This window comes from Gossypium raimondii, chromosome 8, assembly GCF_025698545.1.
Source record: "Gossypium raimondii isolate GPD5lz chromosome 8, ASM2569854v1, whole genome shotgun sequence".
Classification (NCBI taxonomy): Eukaryota; Viridiplantae; Streptophyta; class Magnoliopsida; order Malvales; family Malvaceae; genus Gossypium; species Gossypium raimondii.
Window position 1 is genome coordinate 2,507,958 of NC_068572.1, and position 18,789 is coordinate 2,526,746.

The window sequence follows — 18,789 nt, forward strand, 5'->3', positions numbered from 1 at the left end:
GTACACCGCAATAACCCTATTTTGCTGTAGTGAAACTCAACGCTATCAATGACGATTTCTCCTAACATGGTCACACAACTTCACATGATACTATGTTGGATATTTCCATCTTGTAGTCTCACTTAATGGTTACCGAAATGCTAGTAGTCTAACAGTCTAGCTTTCATGTTGTTTCCTACTCTAGCTCCTAACGAGCTTAGTTTACATATTTGGAAAGCTAATTGCCTAACAACCTAGTAGTGGAAAGCTTGTAGCCTAACAACCTAGTTTCCACAAATCATGTCTTTAAAATATTTTTTAAGAAAAGAAATTGAAAAGGAAGAATAAAGTATGATGAATGTTAATAATTATAGAAAGTGAAAGGGAAGAAGAAAGTATGGTGAATGAAAGGAGGAGAAAGAGAAATTGAAAGGGACATAATTTCTCTTAAGAAAATTACTTCCTATTTGTATACTTTTATGTTTTTGGGGGAAGAAGAGAAACTTTTCTATATTATTTTCTTTTGCCTGTCCATTCACTTCCATCCCACAATTTATCAAATGAATAAAAATACAATTTTACTAATTATTATGTCAAACACATGCTTAGTGTTATTGAGGTTTTAGCATAGTTAGTAAAGGATGAGGCTATGGATGTTTAATGCCTAGATTTGAGTTACACCTTCAGTAAATCATGTGTAAGTCTTGTCTAGAATTATTATGGTTTAGGTAGGTTATGCCTAATTTGTGCTCTATAATGTTTAATTCTTGTAGTGATTAGGATATAACATCTTTGTGTGAGTGTTGTCTAGATTTATTCCGACTTCTTTTGAAATATTAAACTCTTTTTTAGTTAGAATTATTATTATCTAAGTAAAACTAAAAAAAAAAAGAGTATTTAATATATTTCAAAAGAAGTCTTTAAAATAAAATTGGGTTAATGCCATCAAATGTCTCAAAACTATTGTTCCAATTGAAAATATGGGCTTCAAACTTGAAAACACTTTAATTAAGTCCTCAAAATATCACTTTTACATTAATTAAGAAATTAAGTCAATCTAGCCATCAATTTTATATTAAATGTTGATGTCGAGCATTTAAAACATGTAAATCGACTATTACATGGAAAGTTTGGATATGACTAATATCATTAAACTTTAAGAAGATTATTTCTATTTTTTACATGTTAAATTCAAGTTATTTATATTGTAAGCACACAAATATTTACAATTTAATCCATATAATGCTTTAAAAATACTCCAAATTAAATTCGAGTTTACATTTCTGCTTAAGTTAATGGTTACGATAATAAAAGGATTTGATTGATACGATGCTAATACTTTGAAAACTCAATTAATAATTATTGAAGTTTTGAGAGGATTTAAAATTTAAACTATAGTTTAATCACTTAAAATAGATTATCAAAACCGAAATTTTCAATTCAATTTTAATTTGACTTCAATTTGATTACTTGGATTTAAATCTATTAAAAATGGAACTAAACAGTGTACAACAAATTTAATCACAGGAGTCGTTGTCGAAGTGAGAGCTTTTATTCTTTTCACACTAAGTTTTATTTGATAAATAAATATGTTGATTTTATTTTATTAAAATTAAAATAAATTATTATTTAAAAAAATGAGATATTCAAATTAGTATATTTAACTTTTATCCAAAATTATTAAAATAATATTAAATATTATATTAATAATATTAAATTTAAGAATAAATAATGTATTAAAATCAATATTTACCTTTATCAAATAATATAATTATATTCTGTATTTATATTTACTAATTTACCTAACAATTTTAATTTATTATATTTCTTAAAAAATAATTATGGGGAGACAGATCCCAAATGGGGTCATGTTCACACTATCAAGAAGAAAATATAGATTTCAAGGCATGGGAAATGCCTCATATTGTAAAGAGTCAAATCGCGAATGGCTAATTCAATAACTTTTTATTCTACATAGATAATTAATTAATTTAATTTCAGAGGCGTATTTAGGTGTTGGCCGGGTTGGTTCTCGTAAAATAGAAAATTTTTATTTTGATCTTTTAAAATAAAATTGTATTATAACCCTTTAAAATTGATTAAATTTTAATTTAATTTTTTAAATTTTATATTTTTACTATAATAAAAATTATAATTTAATTTTGACCCTCTAAACAAATTTTCTGAGTAAAGAAAACAATTCCCCTTGAAAGCTAAACATTATTAACTGTTTTTGGCACTTAGGAAAGTTGACAAGCTTAATTATGTTTTTAGTTTGTTGGGGAAATGTTGATTCCAACAAGTTGAAACCCAATTAAATGAGTAGTACGAATTTGATTCCAATAAATAATTTCAACTCAATCAAATTCAAAAAGTTGAAATCCAATTAAATGAATAGTACGAATTTGATTGAATAAATGATTTCAACTCAATCAAATTCAAATGAATTTGGTTATATAAGTTGAAGTTATGAGATTTTGATGGCTAATTCGAGTTTTATCATGCACAAATATTATATGAATTCTTTCTTATATTATTTTAAATTTAAGTTTAAGTTTCGAACCAGTGGATGTTGTCAAAGAGAGTAGCGATGCCATACGCAAAAAAAGAAAAAGAGACTCATAGAATAACAGAAGTAAATAGAGCTTTTGTACATTTTGGTTAATCCATGAACAGGATCGATATAGATACATAAATTCATGGGTTCATAATCTCGATCGGAAAAGAATCAATAGAAAAAAAAAATCAGAATTGATCGATATATTTCTTGAAACAAACGAAAGCTGGAACATAAATAATTGATCAATTAAACCCTCTCGGGGACTAGCTTAAGAATAAGAAAGAGGAATCTCATATAAATGCCATGGAATAAGGTTTTATCCTATGGGGATTCTGTAAATATTCAGGCCCTGTCCAAATTATTTTAATTTAGATCCGAATATTTTTTATTTTAAATTTATTTTATTTTATAATAAATTAATTTTAATTTTAATTTTAATCGATAAGACATGTATAATTATATTTGTAAATTCCTTAAAACAGAAGCAAAGGAGCTTAAAATTCAACAATGATAAGAGATTTACATCTATACTATTATGATTTGATTGATTAAATTTGATGTTATGAATTGAGTGGCCTCAACTCAGCAATTGAAATTTAAACAATACCAACAAAAATTTCAAATTAAAAAAAAAATAGAATAGGGATAATTAGGTATTTTAATTTCAAAATATTATTTTTTTTAAACTTGTCTACTCGTTTTAAATGACTACCTGCTAGGTTGTAGCTGAGGGGCAGATGGGGATGTCTCTTAATATCACGTTGAGGAAAATAGGGGATTTGCATTATAAGTGTTGATGAGTCGAAACAGGTTAGATTCAATCAAATTTTTAGACTTGATCTAGATAAAAATGTTAAAATTCAGGATTGGTCCTGTTTGTCCGTATTACTTTTTTATATTATTTTTTAAAAAATATAGAATACTTCGAAAATACTAAAAATATTAAAATAAAATTTCCCAACAAATTTAAAATAAATTAAAAAACAATATGTATACTTAAATAACACTAAGGTAGGTGCAACTTAACAATCAAATGTCTCTAAAATAGTAACAAAATTAACAGCAAAACAAGAGTTATACAAGAACAACAAAATAGTAGCAAAAAAACAAGAAAATAGCAACAAAACAATAAAAGAAAAAATAGTGATTTTTTTTGCATATTCGGATCGAGTCTTAGGAGGTTTAGTAATTACTTAGGGTTCAAGTAGGACTTATACATGCTTATAAAGAGTTAAGTATGGCCATACACCATAATATATATTATGCTTAATTTTTTATTAATAAAATACTTTAAGGGAATTTTTTTTACAAGACTAGTTTCTTATTTCTTTTTTGATAGAGCTTTTGCTTCAATTTTTCAAGATCATGGAAGGGATTCATAATAACTTCATCTTGTCTAATTCAAGTCAATTGGAAGAGTTGACTAAGGGCCGATATAGTTCTCACCAAAGGAGGCTAGGTTATCTACCCAACTATTTGTCATCAACACCATTCATCTTCTTTCATCTTTTCATCAACTCATCTATAATCTTTTGTTTATTTTTTTTAGTTCTTTAATTTTTTTTTTCATTTATTAATCAACTAAATCTTGTTGGAAATTTCGTATTTGAATCCAAGAAATTTGGTCTAGAAACTGCTCTTGCAAAAAGTTACTTAGGTTGTAAAAAGAGTCACAAACTTCGAGTTGATTGTTCAGGCTCATAAAATTCAGTCCTAGACTTTCGCATCATCACATGCTAGTGGTTAAATGTACTTGTGTTTAATTTGTTAAACTCGTATTTAAATCCCTTTAGAAACATTTTTTGTTTTATTTTTTATTCATGTTTTTAATTAACAATTTCTTTATTTATAATTATATAATTTTATATTATTTGGTTGGTTAAATTAATATTTTAGCAAGTTTGAGAGGTCTTGTGTTCATATCTTTTGAAAACCAATTTTTTTATCCAATATTTTTAATTAACAATTACTTTTTAGGTAAAATTATACACTAAAATATGAATACATAATCATATAATGTATACAAATATAAATATATATATTATTAAAATTTGGGATTTTTACAAAATTATTATAAAAAATAAAAATAACCAAAATATTATAACTTTTTTATTTACCAAAATATTATAAAATTTTTTATTTACCAAAATATACCAAAAACAAAAAGCGGAAAAAAAAACGACATGACTGATCGGGCCAATCACATTGGCGGCACCAAAGGTGCCAATGTGATTGGCGGCACCAATGGTGCCAAAGGACTAAAATGTTAGTTAAGGGTAGTTTCAAGGACCTGGTATGCAAATTTACCATTTTGAATTTTGAAAGTGAATTGATGCTGCTGTGCGTGTGGGGCGCACTAAAATTGAAATATGGCTAATTGCCTTCTAAGCCCTCCTTATTTATTATTTTCTTTTTATTCCCCTTCAACTCACTTTTTTATTTAATAAACAAGCCCTCAACTTATTTTTGTAGTTAAATAAGCTCTTAATCTATGATTTTTACTCATAAAAGCCCTTTATTTTATTATTAAAGTAAATATATTTTACCTAAAATAATGCTATTTAAAAAGTATAAACTAATTAGCATTTTATGTATTATTTTGATAATTTGATGAGAATATTTTATTTAAAAATTTACTAAATAGAGTTATTAAGAGTATATAATATAATTATAATTTATTTTTCTATTTGGGTTACATTTATGGGTGATCGGTTTATTATTACTTCTAGTTTTTCAATAAGGCATGCACGGTATTTCTATTAATTTTTTAATTAAATCTAATATTAGTTAAGTGATAATTAAGATACTTAGAACTCTAATTAAGTAATAACTCTATTTTAATTTAATAAACCATTCTCATTTAATAACTCTATTTTAATTTAATAAACTATTCTCATTTAATAACTCTATTTTCATTTAAAATATAAAATTTACTTGAAATATAAAATTTGTTGCTTCATAATATCTTAAGAGACTATTTTAATTAAAATAGTCTAACATGTTTATGTTATAAGTCTATTAAGAATATATTAAATTTATAAATAGATAAAATAGTTTATGTTTCCGTTATTTTTTCCTTTTGATTTAATATTAGTTAAGGAATATATTAAATTTATAAAATTAAAATAGTTTAATTTAATTTTTTAAATTAAAATAGAGTTATTAAATGAGAATAGTTTATTACATTAAAATAGAGTTATTAAATTAAACTATTTTAATTTTATAAATTTAATATATTCCCTTAACCAATATTAAATCAAAAGGAAAAAAATCCTATAAACATAAAATATTAAATTTAATAAATTAAAATAGAGTTATTAAATAAAAAAGTGAGTTGAAGGGGAATAACAAGAAAATAATAAATCAGGAGGGCTTAGAAGGCAATTAGCCATATTTCAATTTTAGTGCGCACAGCTGCAATTAACTTTCAAAATTCAAAATGGTAAATTTTCATGTCAGGTCCTTGAAACTACTCTTAACTAACATTTTAGTCCTTTGGCACCATTGGTGCCGCCAATCACATTGGCACCATTGGTGCCGCCAATGTGATTGGCCTGATCAGGCTGTGTCAAGTTTTTTTTTTCTGTTTTTTGTTTTTTTTTTGGTATATTTTGGTAAATAAAAAAATTATAATATTTTGGTTATTTTTTATTTTTTTTATAATAATTTTGTAAAAAACCCTTAAAATTTGTTACACTTATGATTGAGTGTGAAGGGTCGGGATTTTCTTACTAAGTTAAAAAGATGACGAGTCCAATTAGTACACAGGCTAGACAAGAGTCACTTCAACAAGTTAGGGATGTGCTTGTTGATGTGTTCTTCCATGACTCATTTGTACATGTTGTCCACTCCACTCAAGAAATTGTCTTTCCTTATATAGGCATAGTTAATTGTTCAACTTATACTACTTATATTATGTCACTTATGAAACGAACTAAAAATATCAAATTCATAAAAACAGATATGATCAGAATTTATAAATAAATTGTTAAAAGAAAAATCGAATCCACATGTGATAAGGGATTGCGCGCGGACCAAAATTGAGTTGTCAAGTCACGGGAAACTCCTACGAAAACTCTAAACGTTTGGATCTGAAACGAAACAGTAAAGCTTAATTAGAATCAATTAGATCTGGAAACTAAAAATCCCCATATCAATAAAGAACAGCCAAGAATCAAAACACTTATGAATAGATGTTCTTGGAAGCCAAGAACACGAACTTGAACTTGAAATCGCTCCAAACAGCAAAATTGGGTCAAGATTCGGTTTCTTGATTTTCTTGAAAACAAGAAAGTGAATCTTGATTTTCTCTTTCTTTCGTGTACGCATCTAAGGCCTTTGTGACTCTTATCAACATGCCCCAACAACATCTGAACATGAGCATCCTAAAGGGTAATCCGCTCTCGGTGAACAATGCGACTAGTCCAAATTGTTGTACAACTCGGCTAGTCTGATACCACTCGATGTGGGAGCATATGAGCATAAAAGATCCCTACAAAACTACTTTTGGCCATACAATAATAGTAACCGCATTATCCCAGTATGGCAGCCATACAAGTTGCAAACAATTATAATAAACATAGTTATATTATATTATAAAAATTATATTAATTATGTAATGACCCACTTTTCAACGATATAGAAAGTTTGATTTAGGACCGAATTTATTGAGTAAAATTAATAGATAATTAAATTAAAATAATCACGTGTTAAATACGGATTGAAAAGGTTGAATGAATGAATGTAATTGAATTGAATCGGTTAATAAAAATTGCACAGGGACCGAAATGATTAGTGACTAAAGTGAAAGGAAAAAGATTTTTAAATTGATTGATAAGTTCCTTAAATGGCAATTCAACAAAGGTTATATTAGCAATTAAACCATTTCAATTTCATGGTAGTGCTTAACTAAGTGGAGTGTCATCATTTTCCACTAAGTGAATATTAAGTTAACTAAACCATTAGATTAGTGAATTAATTTACTTAATTAATTGCCTATATATATGCTTTGATAGTGGGACAGAGAAAAACTTTTAGCTCGTTTTCTCCCCTTTCACTGCCAATTAAAGAAAGAAAAGAAGAAAATTTTTCCTTTCATTTCCTCCATTGTCGTGCCATCAACTAGGAGGATAGGTGAGTTCTTTTCTCCAGTTTTTTTTGTAAATTTGTTGGTTAATAATGTTAGATTCTAGAAGCACATGTCATAAATCTATGAAATTAATAAGTTTTTAGTTAGGTTTTCATTGTTAGAAAGTTTTAAATTTTGATATAAATAGCTTGAATTCATGCATGAATTTAGTTAAGTGATGGAAAATATGTTAGAAATGTAATAGGAATTAAAGAATTTAATTTGAATTAATTTATAGATAATGTATTGTTAAGGAATAAATCATAAATGTTAGAATTAAGTGACTGAATCCTTCTTTAAATAAAATACGTTGGTAAAATAAAATAAAAGTAAAATCCCTATAGAACTATATTTCTTTTATTTTATTTTAGAATAAGGTTTTTAAACCTTATTAAACTCCATCTATTTAATATTGATTAGAATAAGGTATTTCAATCTTACTACACTCCTATTAGAATATGGTTTTACAAGGCTATAAATAGACATAGTCTACTCCTCTTGTAATTATTCGAATTCGACATAGTGAATTTTCTTCTCCTCTAACTGTGGTTTTTTTCCCAAAAGGGTTTTCACGTAAAAATCTGTGTGTTCTTTATTTTTATTTCTCTTTTCTTTGTGATATATTGTCATTACCGACATTCTATTTTTTTTCAAATTGGTATCACAGCTTTTGAGTTGTTCATCTAAATCACGGTAATGGCGTCTTTGAAGTATGAAATTTCGTTGTTGGATTGCAACACCAGATTTGCGTTGTAGCAGATAAAGATGTAGGCAGTTCTTGCACAGATGGACTTAGAGGAAGCCCTGCTAGGGGTAGATAAGATGCCTTCAACATTGACGGAGGAAGAGAAGAAGAGCAAGGATCGAAAGGCATTAACACAGTTACATCTGCATTTGTCTAATGAAATTTTGCAGGATGTGATGAAGGAGAAGACTGCTGCTAGATTATGGAAGAGGTTGGAACAAATATGTATGGAAAATTAGAATCGAGATCCATTAAATATGTTTTTCTTGGTTATAAAGCTGGTGTAAAAGGGTATAAGTTATAGTGTCTTGAAAATAGAAAAGTTATGATTAGTAGAGATGTTTTTGATGAAATTGCTATGCTACCTAACTTTTCTCTTAAAGACTCTTCCAATAAAGAAAATCAAAAGCAGGTGGAGCATCAAACTAATCCAGAATCTATAACAGAGTGGACTCCTCAAGCCAGTACAAAAATTTAGAATAAAGTTGTTTTTTCACCACAATACTCTATCGCTAAAAACAGAACTAGAAGAGAAATTAAACCTCCAAAGAAGTATGCCGAGGCTGATCTAGTTGCTTATGCTTTAAATGTGGCTGAAAATATAGATGCAAACCAAGAGGCGTCTAATTATTCTGAGGCAGTTAGTTGTGAAGACTCAGAAAGGTGGATGTTTGCTATGCAAGAGGAGATGGAATCACTCCACAAAAACAAAACATGGAATCTTGTGAAACTTCCTAAAGGTAAAAAGGTTGTTCGTTGTAAATGGGTGTTTAAAAAGAAAGAGGGGACTCTAGGAGTTGAAGAACCCAGGTATAAAGCAAGGCTTGTTGTAAAGGGTTACAGTCAAATTCTAGGAGTGGACTTCACAGATGTGTTCTCCTCAGTTACGAAGCATAGTTTGATTCGAGCTTTGCTTGGTATTGTGGCCATGCATAATTTGGAGCTTGAGCAATTAGATGTAAAAATTGCATTTTTGCATGGAGAACTTGAGGAGGATATTTACATGCAACAACCAAAGGGTTTTACTGTCTCACAAAAAGAGGACTATGTTTGCTTGCTGAAAAAGTCCTTTTACGGTTTGAAATAGTCACCAAAACAATTGTGAAAGAGGTTTGATTTCTTTATGACTTTTCATGCTTTTAAAAGAAGTAGGTTTGACAGTTGTCTTTACTTTAAGAAAAACAGTGATGGTTCTTTTGTGTATCCGCTCCTTTATGTTGATGACATGTTGATAGCAGCGAAAGATAAATGAGAGATAAAAAAGGTCAAAGCTCAACTAAATGAAGAATGTGAGATGAAAGATTTGGGACCAGCAAAGAAGATACTTGGTATGGAGATTCTCAGAGATAGAAAAATAAGTAAATTGTACCTAAGTCAAAAAGGGTACATTGAGAAAGTTCTTTGCAGATTCAATATGCAGAATGCTAAGCCTGTTAGTACTCATTTAGCAGCCCATTTCAGACTTTCATCGGCTTTGTCTCCACAATCAGATGATGAGATTGATTACATGTCACATGTTTCATACTCTAGTACAGTGGGATCTCTCATGTTTGCTATGGTTTGTTCACGTCTAGATTTATCATATGCAGTCAGTGCAAGTAGTAAATACTTGGCGAATCCCAGTAAAGAGCATTGGAAAACAGTTCAGTGGATTTTAAGATACTTACGTGGTACTATTGATGTTTGCTTACAGTTTGGAAGAACAAGAGATGGAGTCATTGGGTATGTTGATGCTGATTTGCTGGAGACCTTGATAGAAGAAGATCTCTCTCAGGTTATGTCTTTACAATCAGAGGTTTTGCAATCAGTTGGAAAGCCACTTTGCAAACTATAGTTGTTTTGTTTACCACTGAAGCTAAGTGCATGGCGATTGTTAAGGCTTTTAAAGAAGCTATTTGGTTGAAAGGAATCTTTAGTGAACTCAATGAAGACCTTCAAATCAATACAGTATGATGTGACAGTTAAAGTGTCATATTCCTTACAAAAGATCAAATGTTTCATGAGAGAACAAAACATATTGATGTTCAGTATCATTTTGTTCGTGATATTATTACTCGTGGTGATATTGTTGTGAGCAAAATTAGTACTTATGAAAATCCTGCAGATATGATGACTAAGTCACTTTCTATAACCAAGTTTGAGCATTGCTTAGACTTGATTGGTGTTCATTGTTGAAGTTAAACCCTTAAGGGGTTTTATGGAAGATGTGGAGAACTTGTTCGTTGAGAGTTCGCGATGAAGAACTTGTTCATTGAGAATTCGTGTCAAGGTGGAGATTGTTAGAATTAAGTGACTCGAATCTTTATTTAAATAAAATATAGTGGTAAAATAAAATAAAAGTAAAATCACTATAGAACTATACTTCTTTTATTTTATTTTAGAATAAGATTTTTTAAACCTTATTAAACTCCATCTTTTTTATATTTATTAGAATAAGGTGTTTCAATCTTACTATACTCCTATTAGAATATGGTTTTACAAGCCTATAAATAGACATAGTCTACTCCTCTGCCCGTGGTTTTTTCCCAAAATGGTTTCTACGTAAAAATCGGTGTGTTCTTTATTTTTATTTCTCTTTTCTTTGTGATATATTGTCATTACCGAAATTCTATGTTTTTTACAATAAATGATAAAAACTACATGGTTTAAGAATAAATAATGATTGTATGAAGTCTCTATGTTATATTTATTAAGCCAGATTTAAATTTGATCGGGTGAATTGTGAAAAACAAGTGTTTTGGATATTAGGGTATATAGGGACTAAATTGAATAAAATCTATTCATGTATATAATGTGTTTATTTGTATTTGAATTGTGTGATTAATGGATTTCATGAATCTGAATTTATTGTACGTAGCTAAAAATGATGTCGGGACGTCGAAAAACAAAGGAAAAGACAAAGTCATCGACGAATAGCTAATCTAGTTTGTGCTCTCGTAATTCGAGTCCGTTAAATATCTCAATGTATTTGCTTGACTTGTTAAGTGATCGAAAATAGTAAACTATCAACATGATTATGTTTGAAAGGTACGTATATACCTGATTAAGTGATTTGTGATTGTTGGTATGTGATTCGTATGGATAAATGCTTGTTTGACGATATATGGACATTAATAATGAAAATTTTCCTATTAACATTGTCGGATAGGGTTATGGGTATAGTTGGCATGCCATAGGGTTCGTTTGTTAGGTGGGAGTTTCAATACTTTACACATGTTATATTCAGTGCTATATGCGTGTTATATTCAACACCTCGTACATGTTATATTAAGTGATTAATGCATGCTATATTAGTGTGATTGGTGGGATTGGTGCTTTATGCCCGACTAGAACTTCAGTTCGTATATCAGTGTGTTGATGGATTGATCCGTGTACTCGTTCTTTAATCTCAATTAGTTAATAAGGGCCAAATAAATTAATTGAATGCAATTTACAATAAGATACTTGAATTTTATAATAATGATTAAAAATGTAAAACTGCTTATTATATATATGTGAAACTAAAATGAGATAAAAATGTTGATATGTTATATGATTTGATATGTTAAATTAGATGCAAATACCCTGAGGGTACATCAAAAAATATATCGAATAGTTGAGTAAAGCATTGATGTGAACCAGTTGAAATGATAACCAAATTATTGGTATATACGTATCCTTGATGTTAATGTTAAAATGGTTGGTTAGTTAACTCGAGTTATCTCGTTAGTTATCTCTGTTCGATTTTATTATGTTTATAATTGAATTCGAATTATGTTAGCAAAACTAAGTATACTTTACTCAACGTACGGATTTGTTTGCTTCCTTACGCAGGTTTCGGATAAAAGTTGTAAAGGTTTCGAAGTCAAGCATCTAATTCTCAAACTGAGCTCGAAACCCATTACGAACCTATTTTGTTTGTATATTTATGTTTTAAAGTCATATGGCATGTACCTAGGTTGGTTGACTTGTTGCTTAAGTTAGTTATGGCACTTTTGGTTGGTAAGTGACCTATAATGTTATTTTAGTTGAATTTTATCTCTTGATTACTAGTTAATTATGCTTGATTTTGTAAGTTTGAATGTGCAAATTGGTTGGTTCAGTAATGATGTGTTGAAGGTTATGATTTGGAAATGTTTGAATATGTTTAGATAGGTTAATTGGATGAATATGTTTTGTGGTAAGTTTTAAGTATGTTTAGGTTCATTTGGTTAAGGCTTTGAACACTTAAAAGTGCAAGATTTTGACCATTTGGTCACCGAGTCTCGAGACCATTAGAACAAATTTCATCTAAATTTTGCATTCAAATGCATTAGGTCTCGAGACATATATGTACAGTTTTGAGACAATTGATCTTAGATCTCGAGACAAGTGGTCTTTGTCTCGAGACAGAGGTACATCGAAGCTAAATAGACATTTCTCTGCTCCAAGTCTCGAGGTAGGAACCCTTTGTCTCGAGACATCCAAACATCGAAGCAAAAATAAGAAAACATAAGAGGTTGGTCTCCAGACCTAGTCTCGAGACATAAGGGACCTTGCCTCAAGACACACTCTTTAGGGTCTCAAGACAAGTAAACATCAAAGATAAAATTTTCAAAATAATTTATGGCCTGTCTCGAGATATGAAGTCCATTGTCTCGATACATAACCTTGAATTTTGATAAGTGAGTTTGGATTCGTGTCCTAACTTGGTTTCGACTTAGCATGACCCTATAATTCGATGAAATAAGATCTTAAATCTTATAAATGCATATGAAAGATTTTATTAAATGATTTATTTGTTATGGTATTGGTAATTATGAATTAAATCTAGTGAAATTATGTTGAAATAGTTTGAGTTGCTTCAATAACTTAATGTGATGTCACATACTCGAATCCGATGATTGGATCAAGTGTGGGGTTTCACGAATTAAATACGAATATAAAAACAACTTACCCATTAAAATGCATGTTGATCAATTTGAGATTGAATCTAAGGTTATTTTCATAATTGATATGACCCAAATTACTACCAAATTTATACAAATATCAAATGTAAGTATTAATATAAAACATATAACGTAATATATTCCATAACCTGATATATCAAGTATGATAATATTTTTACCTTCTGGTAAAAAGGAAAAGTGTATGGCTAAGAAGGGATAGACCACAACAACCACAACCACCCCTTTGCTTACAAAAGTAGACAGCCATTTATTTCATCAATTTCAATTTGCTTTGCCCTGAAAAATCCCTATAGAAGAAAGGCAGAGCCGCTAACCCTTAGTTGTATGTTTTGCCCAATCAAAATTAGTAAGTAGTGTGGATACATGAAGTGAATCGCACCACCAAACTTTTCTAGCATCAACATTCCTTCGATCATGCAAGGTGTGTATGCTTTGACATATTGCTCAATCTCAACTTCATGTGCATTAGGTTGAAGCTCAATGGTTAGGTTTTTCAACAATGTAAATTTCATCCACACCCATCAAAATTAGTCTCTTTTAGAATATGCCTAACAATATGAAGAATACTAATTGTACATTGAAAGAAGCTTCTCCTGCAACCACTCTTCCATTGATTGAAAGGCCTGTTAGTAAAACTATATTTTCTAGTGTTATTGTCACTATGCCACATGAAAAATGGAAAGTATCGACCTCAACCCTTCATCTTTCAACTAATGTAACAAGAAATTGAGACACACACTAAAAATAGTTCATTTAAGATAATGCATATAAAAAAGTCTTGTGTTAGTTCGATTTACTCGTTTTAAGACACCAAAATGTAGATATTGCACGCTCAAAAAGCTTATCCTCAAACTATTAATACTTGCAAAATTAAAGTTTAATAAAATTTAATAATAACAAAATTTTATCATGATTATGGCAATGAAAATTGTGTCGATATAAATATCTCAAAATTATTTTATAATCCTAAGTTTCAAGTTACAGTTAGGAAACTTTAGAAATTCAATAGTTAATTTAGGGTTTTGTTATTGTGTGTGAAAAAAAAGGTTATAAGACAAAAAATATGGAATCAATTAATTAGGGTCCATTATTGGGTTATAAGACAAAAAATATGGAATCAATTAATTTGATTTCACGTCGAGGTAAGCTCAAAGACATTAATTTGAGTAGTAGAACATCTAGAGTCGTATTGGAAAGACATTAACATCTATAAGATGAGATGTTCGATATGTATATTTTATCGTACATGAAAAGGCATAAAATCTTTGAATTGGAATGGGCATTGCTGCTAATGCAAGAGGACATAGATTTGAATGTGCTGAAGTGCATTTTCCTCCTAATTATGGACTGGGGAGAGGTTATAGATAATTCTAGACATTATATGAAAAAGAACATATATTACTAGAATCTATAATGATATTATTCAAAAGAACAAACATATTCTATAGATTTCGAGATCACTATCAAATAGAAAAGAAGAAAAAAAACACTTTTCTAAAATCAAACTCAAAACGTAAGTAATTTTTGTTGTTGATTAGAAAATCCATTACAAAAAGCCATTCTTTTTAGTAGGAAAGTTTAGAGGAGGCAACTCCCAAATAGTGTACATTTAGCAATTTCATTCCCAAGTATTTTCGAGAAAAATTATAACAAAAACAAGAATAAAATAAATGACAAAAAAATAGGGTTAATGTATTATTTGGTATCTAAGTTTAACTCTAATATTCAATTTCGTACTTGAAGTTGACTTTAATGTTTACTTTAGTACGCAAATAATTTTTCATTTTGATAGTTGTAATTTTTTTATCTCAATTTAATACTTAACTTCAACATTCAATTTCAGACATTCATTAAATTACATAATTTTGTTCAGTCTAAATACTAAATGTAATCTCGAAGTCAAACTCTAAATTGAAAAAGAAGCCAAAATTTTAATATTATTGACTTTGGACAGTGATTAATGAAAGGAAGACAGTGATTGGACCCCTAAGGCATACATTACGTCTAAAACTGGACTGCTAATATGTTGACGTCATTCAAGTGCTTTTTTTAATTTTGAATCCTCTAAAAAACTTTGATTGAAGCCCCATCAAATCAAGAGAAAAGCAAGTGATTACATAAATTTGGTCTTACATTATCTCAAACTAATTGCTATTATCACTTGCCCTAAATAGACATCTTAATTATTGACCTTACACTTCATTCGGTACACTTAAGCCTTTATTCCCCCTTCATCATTTCTCATTACCCATTTTCTTTCCTCCCTAAACCTTTAATATATATTTTTAAAACTTTTTTAATATCATGCATCTTCGTTTTTACGATTTATGTTTGAAATTTAGGGTTATTTTTATCAATAATGTTATCTCCAAGGTTTGAACCTAAGTTATTTCTTTAGGAGTCTAATGTATCTTACTATTATACTCAACCACTGTTGATTAAGTAAAACTTATCTGATAATTACTTGACAAATTAATTCATTCATCATATCATAAACTTAAATCATTGAAAGAAAGAAAATTCTACCCCAATGCTTTTCACAAAGAAAGAAACACTTCCAAGTTAAAATTTGATTGAATTAATTTATATAATTTTAAAAATATCATTTAATCAATATGAAATTCAAATATTTATATCCATAATCTCTTTTCTATTCTAAAACCATAATTTTCTTCTTTTTCCAATATTTCTTAACTTAATTGATACGGTATAAATTTAAAAGTATTTAAACGTGTTTTATCTTTCAATTTAGAGAAATTTTTACTAACAATTTTGTATTATCATGTATTTACTTTGCTTCTTTCAAAAAAAATTATCATTTTCCCTTATTTATAAAGCATTTAGATTTAAATTATATTATCTCGAAACTCATAAAAAATTCAATTCAAATTTTCTGAAAATCTGCAAAATATATATATATATATATATATATATATCTGCATTTAATGCTAAGGTTAGAAAGTGATGAGTAGGAGAAAGCAATGTTGAAGTTTTTTATTTTTAACTGGAATTTAGATTTCAAAATTTTAATTAAAACATTTTAAAATTTTGATTTAGATATTTATAAAATTTAAAATTCATATATATTCATGATATACATTTATTCATAAAATATACATTTTATTTTATAATTATATAAAAATTAAATCTAAATCTAAATTCAAATTTTAAAATCCATATTCTAAACAAATTAAAGGAATTTGGGACATGCACCTACTCTTAAACAACATACATGGATATACTTGCATGCACCTTTTAAAATTCCTTTAAACTTGACATATTAAAGATGATAAAAGATAAAAAATCTAAAAAAAAATTAAAATTTATATAATATTACCTATCGACTCTTAGCTTGATTGACATAAATATTATTGTCAATGTTGGAGGACGTGAGTTCAAGTACGCCGAAAAGTACGTCGAAACACATTATCCTCTTATTTATGGGTTGAAAAAGGGTTATGGGTAGTCTTTTATAACCCATTATATTTGAGAAGAAAAAAAAAAGCTCTATAATATGATTTAAATGAAATAAAAGTTAGACACAAACGGGATTTAAATGATGATTGCACAAAATAACACTAAAAATAATTATTTTGCATTGAAAAATAAAGGTGACATATGATCAAAATTATGTTAAACCAAAGTGCAATTTTCAAAGTCTTAGAGATAAGTCAAGGTGGCTAAACTCGTCTTGAACATCTTCAGGCCGGTAACCCTTGGACGACCATGAACCCATCATCCCTTCTCTAGGACCATAATTTATGTCTCTCCTTCCATACCCTATTTCTCCGGCGAACCTACCGGCTCGATGGTGCTGTTCGAAAGTCGCGACGTGTGACTGAAAACGTTGTGGATGGCTCAAACCACTAAGACTAGACCCATGGATTTGAACTGACGAGCTTAGCTCTCTGCTTTTCTTAGCCAAGGTTCGTTCTAGTTTGTGTGCATTTTGGTGACCACCAAGTGCTTGTGAACTAAAGAACTTTCTCTGGCAATAGTTACAAGAAAAGACTCGTGGTTCGGTCGTCGTCGGACTATTGGACGACGATGATGAAGACGATGGCTCAAGGGCAAGGTCGAGGTTGAGTTGATCGTTGGGGAGACTTAAATGGAGAGAAGTATTAGGTTGATAATTCATTATAAAAAGAAAGGGAGTTTAAATGAGTTTAATGGTGATTAATGACAAATGAAGAAGAAGAAGAAGAATAGGGCAAAGTTTTGAAAGATGAGGAGGAGTTTGAGAAAGGATTGTGAAGTGTTGGTTATAAGAGGAATGTAAAGGTATTACTGTTGAAGCAACTACAAATAGTGAGAAGAGTAAAAAAAAAAATTTATAAAGAGGGGGATGGCCCCCATTGAGTGAGTTATGTGCAGATAGCCATGGAGGAATCAAAGTATTGTCGCCTCCATTAACGGCAGCATTTTCTAATCTTTTGTCGGCCCAGGGAAATCATTTTCAACTTTTTTTTTCTTCAATTATTCAGTTTATATGTGTGGTATTATATGTGTACTGGATACTTCTCTTTAAATTCCCATTGGGTTATGGAGAAACTAGCTTCAACCTTTGGGTTTAAGTCTTGTAAACAAAAAAAGTAATGTTGGGAAAGTTTTTTCCATTTAAATGTTTGATGCAAGATAATTGCGAATATATTCGAGACTCAATATAACTATGAAATATTGAATATATTGAAGAATATATATAGTCAAAGTATAATGTAAATACGAGAAGAGATTGTATGAAATTGTGATTCCACGTCATCTTTATCCATTTTCAATAGGAGAATGATAAATCAGATTTTTTTTCTCTTTATTTTTAGCTTTTTCCTCTTTAAAAAAATTTAAATTCAACTAAAAATGGTAAAAATTGGGAGGAGAAGTCTGATTTGTCATTCTACTATTAGAAAGAGATAAGGATAACGTGAAATCACAGTTTCGTACAATCTTTTTTCACGTACTCAAATATCCAAATTAGGAGATCTCTTTAAAGATGAGATTGATAGATTTATTTTTAAATATGTGAGAATATTACATTTGAATTATTAAATTTCAAGATGTCTGCCTTATCAATGCAACCAAAGCATAATTCACTTAAATTATTCACTCTCCATATACACACAAAATAAAAAGGTTGTTAAATTTTAAAACAATCACTTAATACTAATATTTTATTGAATTAATATCACCTTTAATCAGATCACTAACTCAATTATAAAATTTTAAAATTATAAAATACCTCTTATTTTAAATTATAATTAATATTTTTATAATGATATTTTATCTTTTCATTTATATTTTTATATCATCTTTAAATAAAAATTAAAAATATAAAATCCAACATATATTTATTAATAATAAAATACAAATTTATTATCATTCTACAAATATTCAATATTAAATACATTTTAAAAATTTAACATAAATATCTTCTTTTTTTACAGACATCATAAAC

General features: G+C 28.7%; 1 protein-coding gene across 1 annotated transcript; it reads right to left on the reverse strand.

The window, feature by feature from the left end:
• Positions 1–16,913: 16,913 nt before the first annotated feature.
• On the reverse strand, positions 16,914–17,738 carry LOC105790230 (zinc finger protein 2). Its single transcript, XM_012617717.2, has one exon. The coding sequence runs from the start codon at positions 17,476–17,478 to the stop codon at positions 16,993–16,995; it is 486 nt and encodes a 161-aa protein (XP_012473171.1). The 5' UTR covers positions 17,479–17,738; the 3' UTR covers positions 16,914–16,992.
• Positions 17,739–18,789: the final 1,051 nt, after the last annotated feature.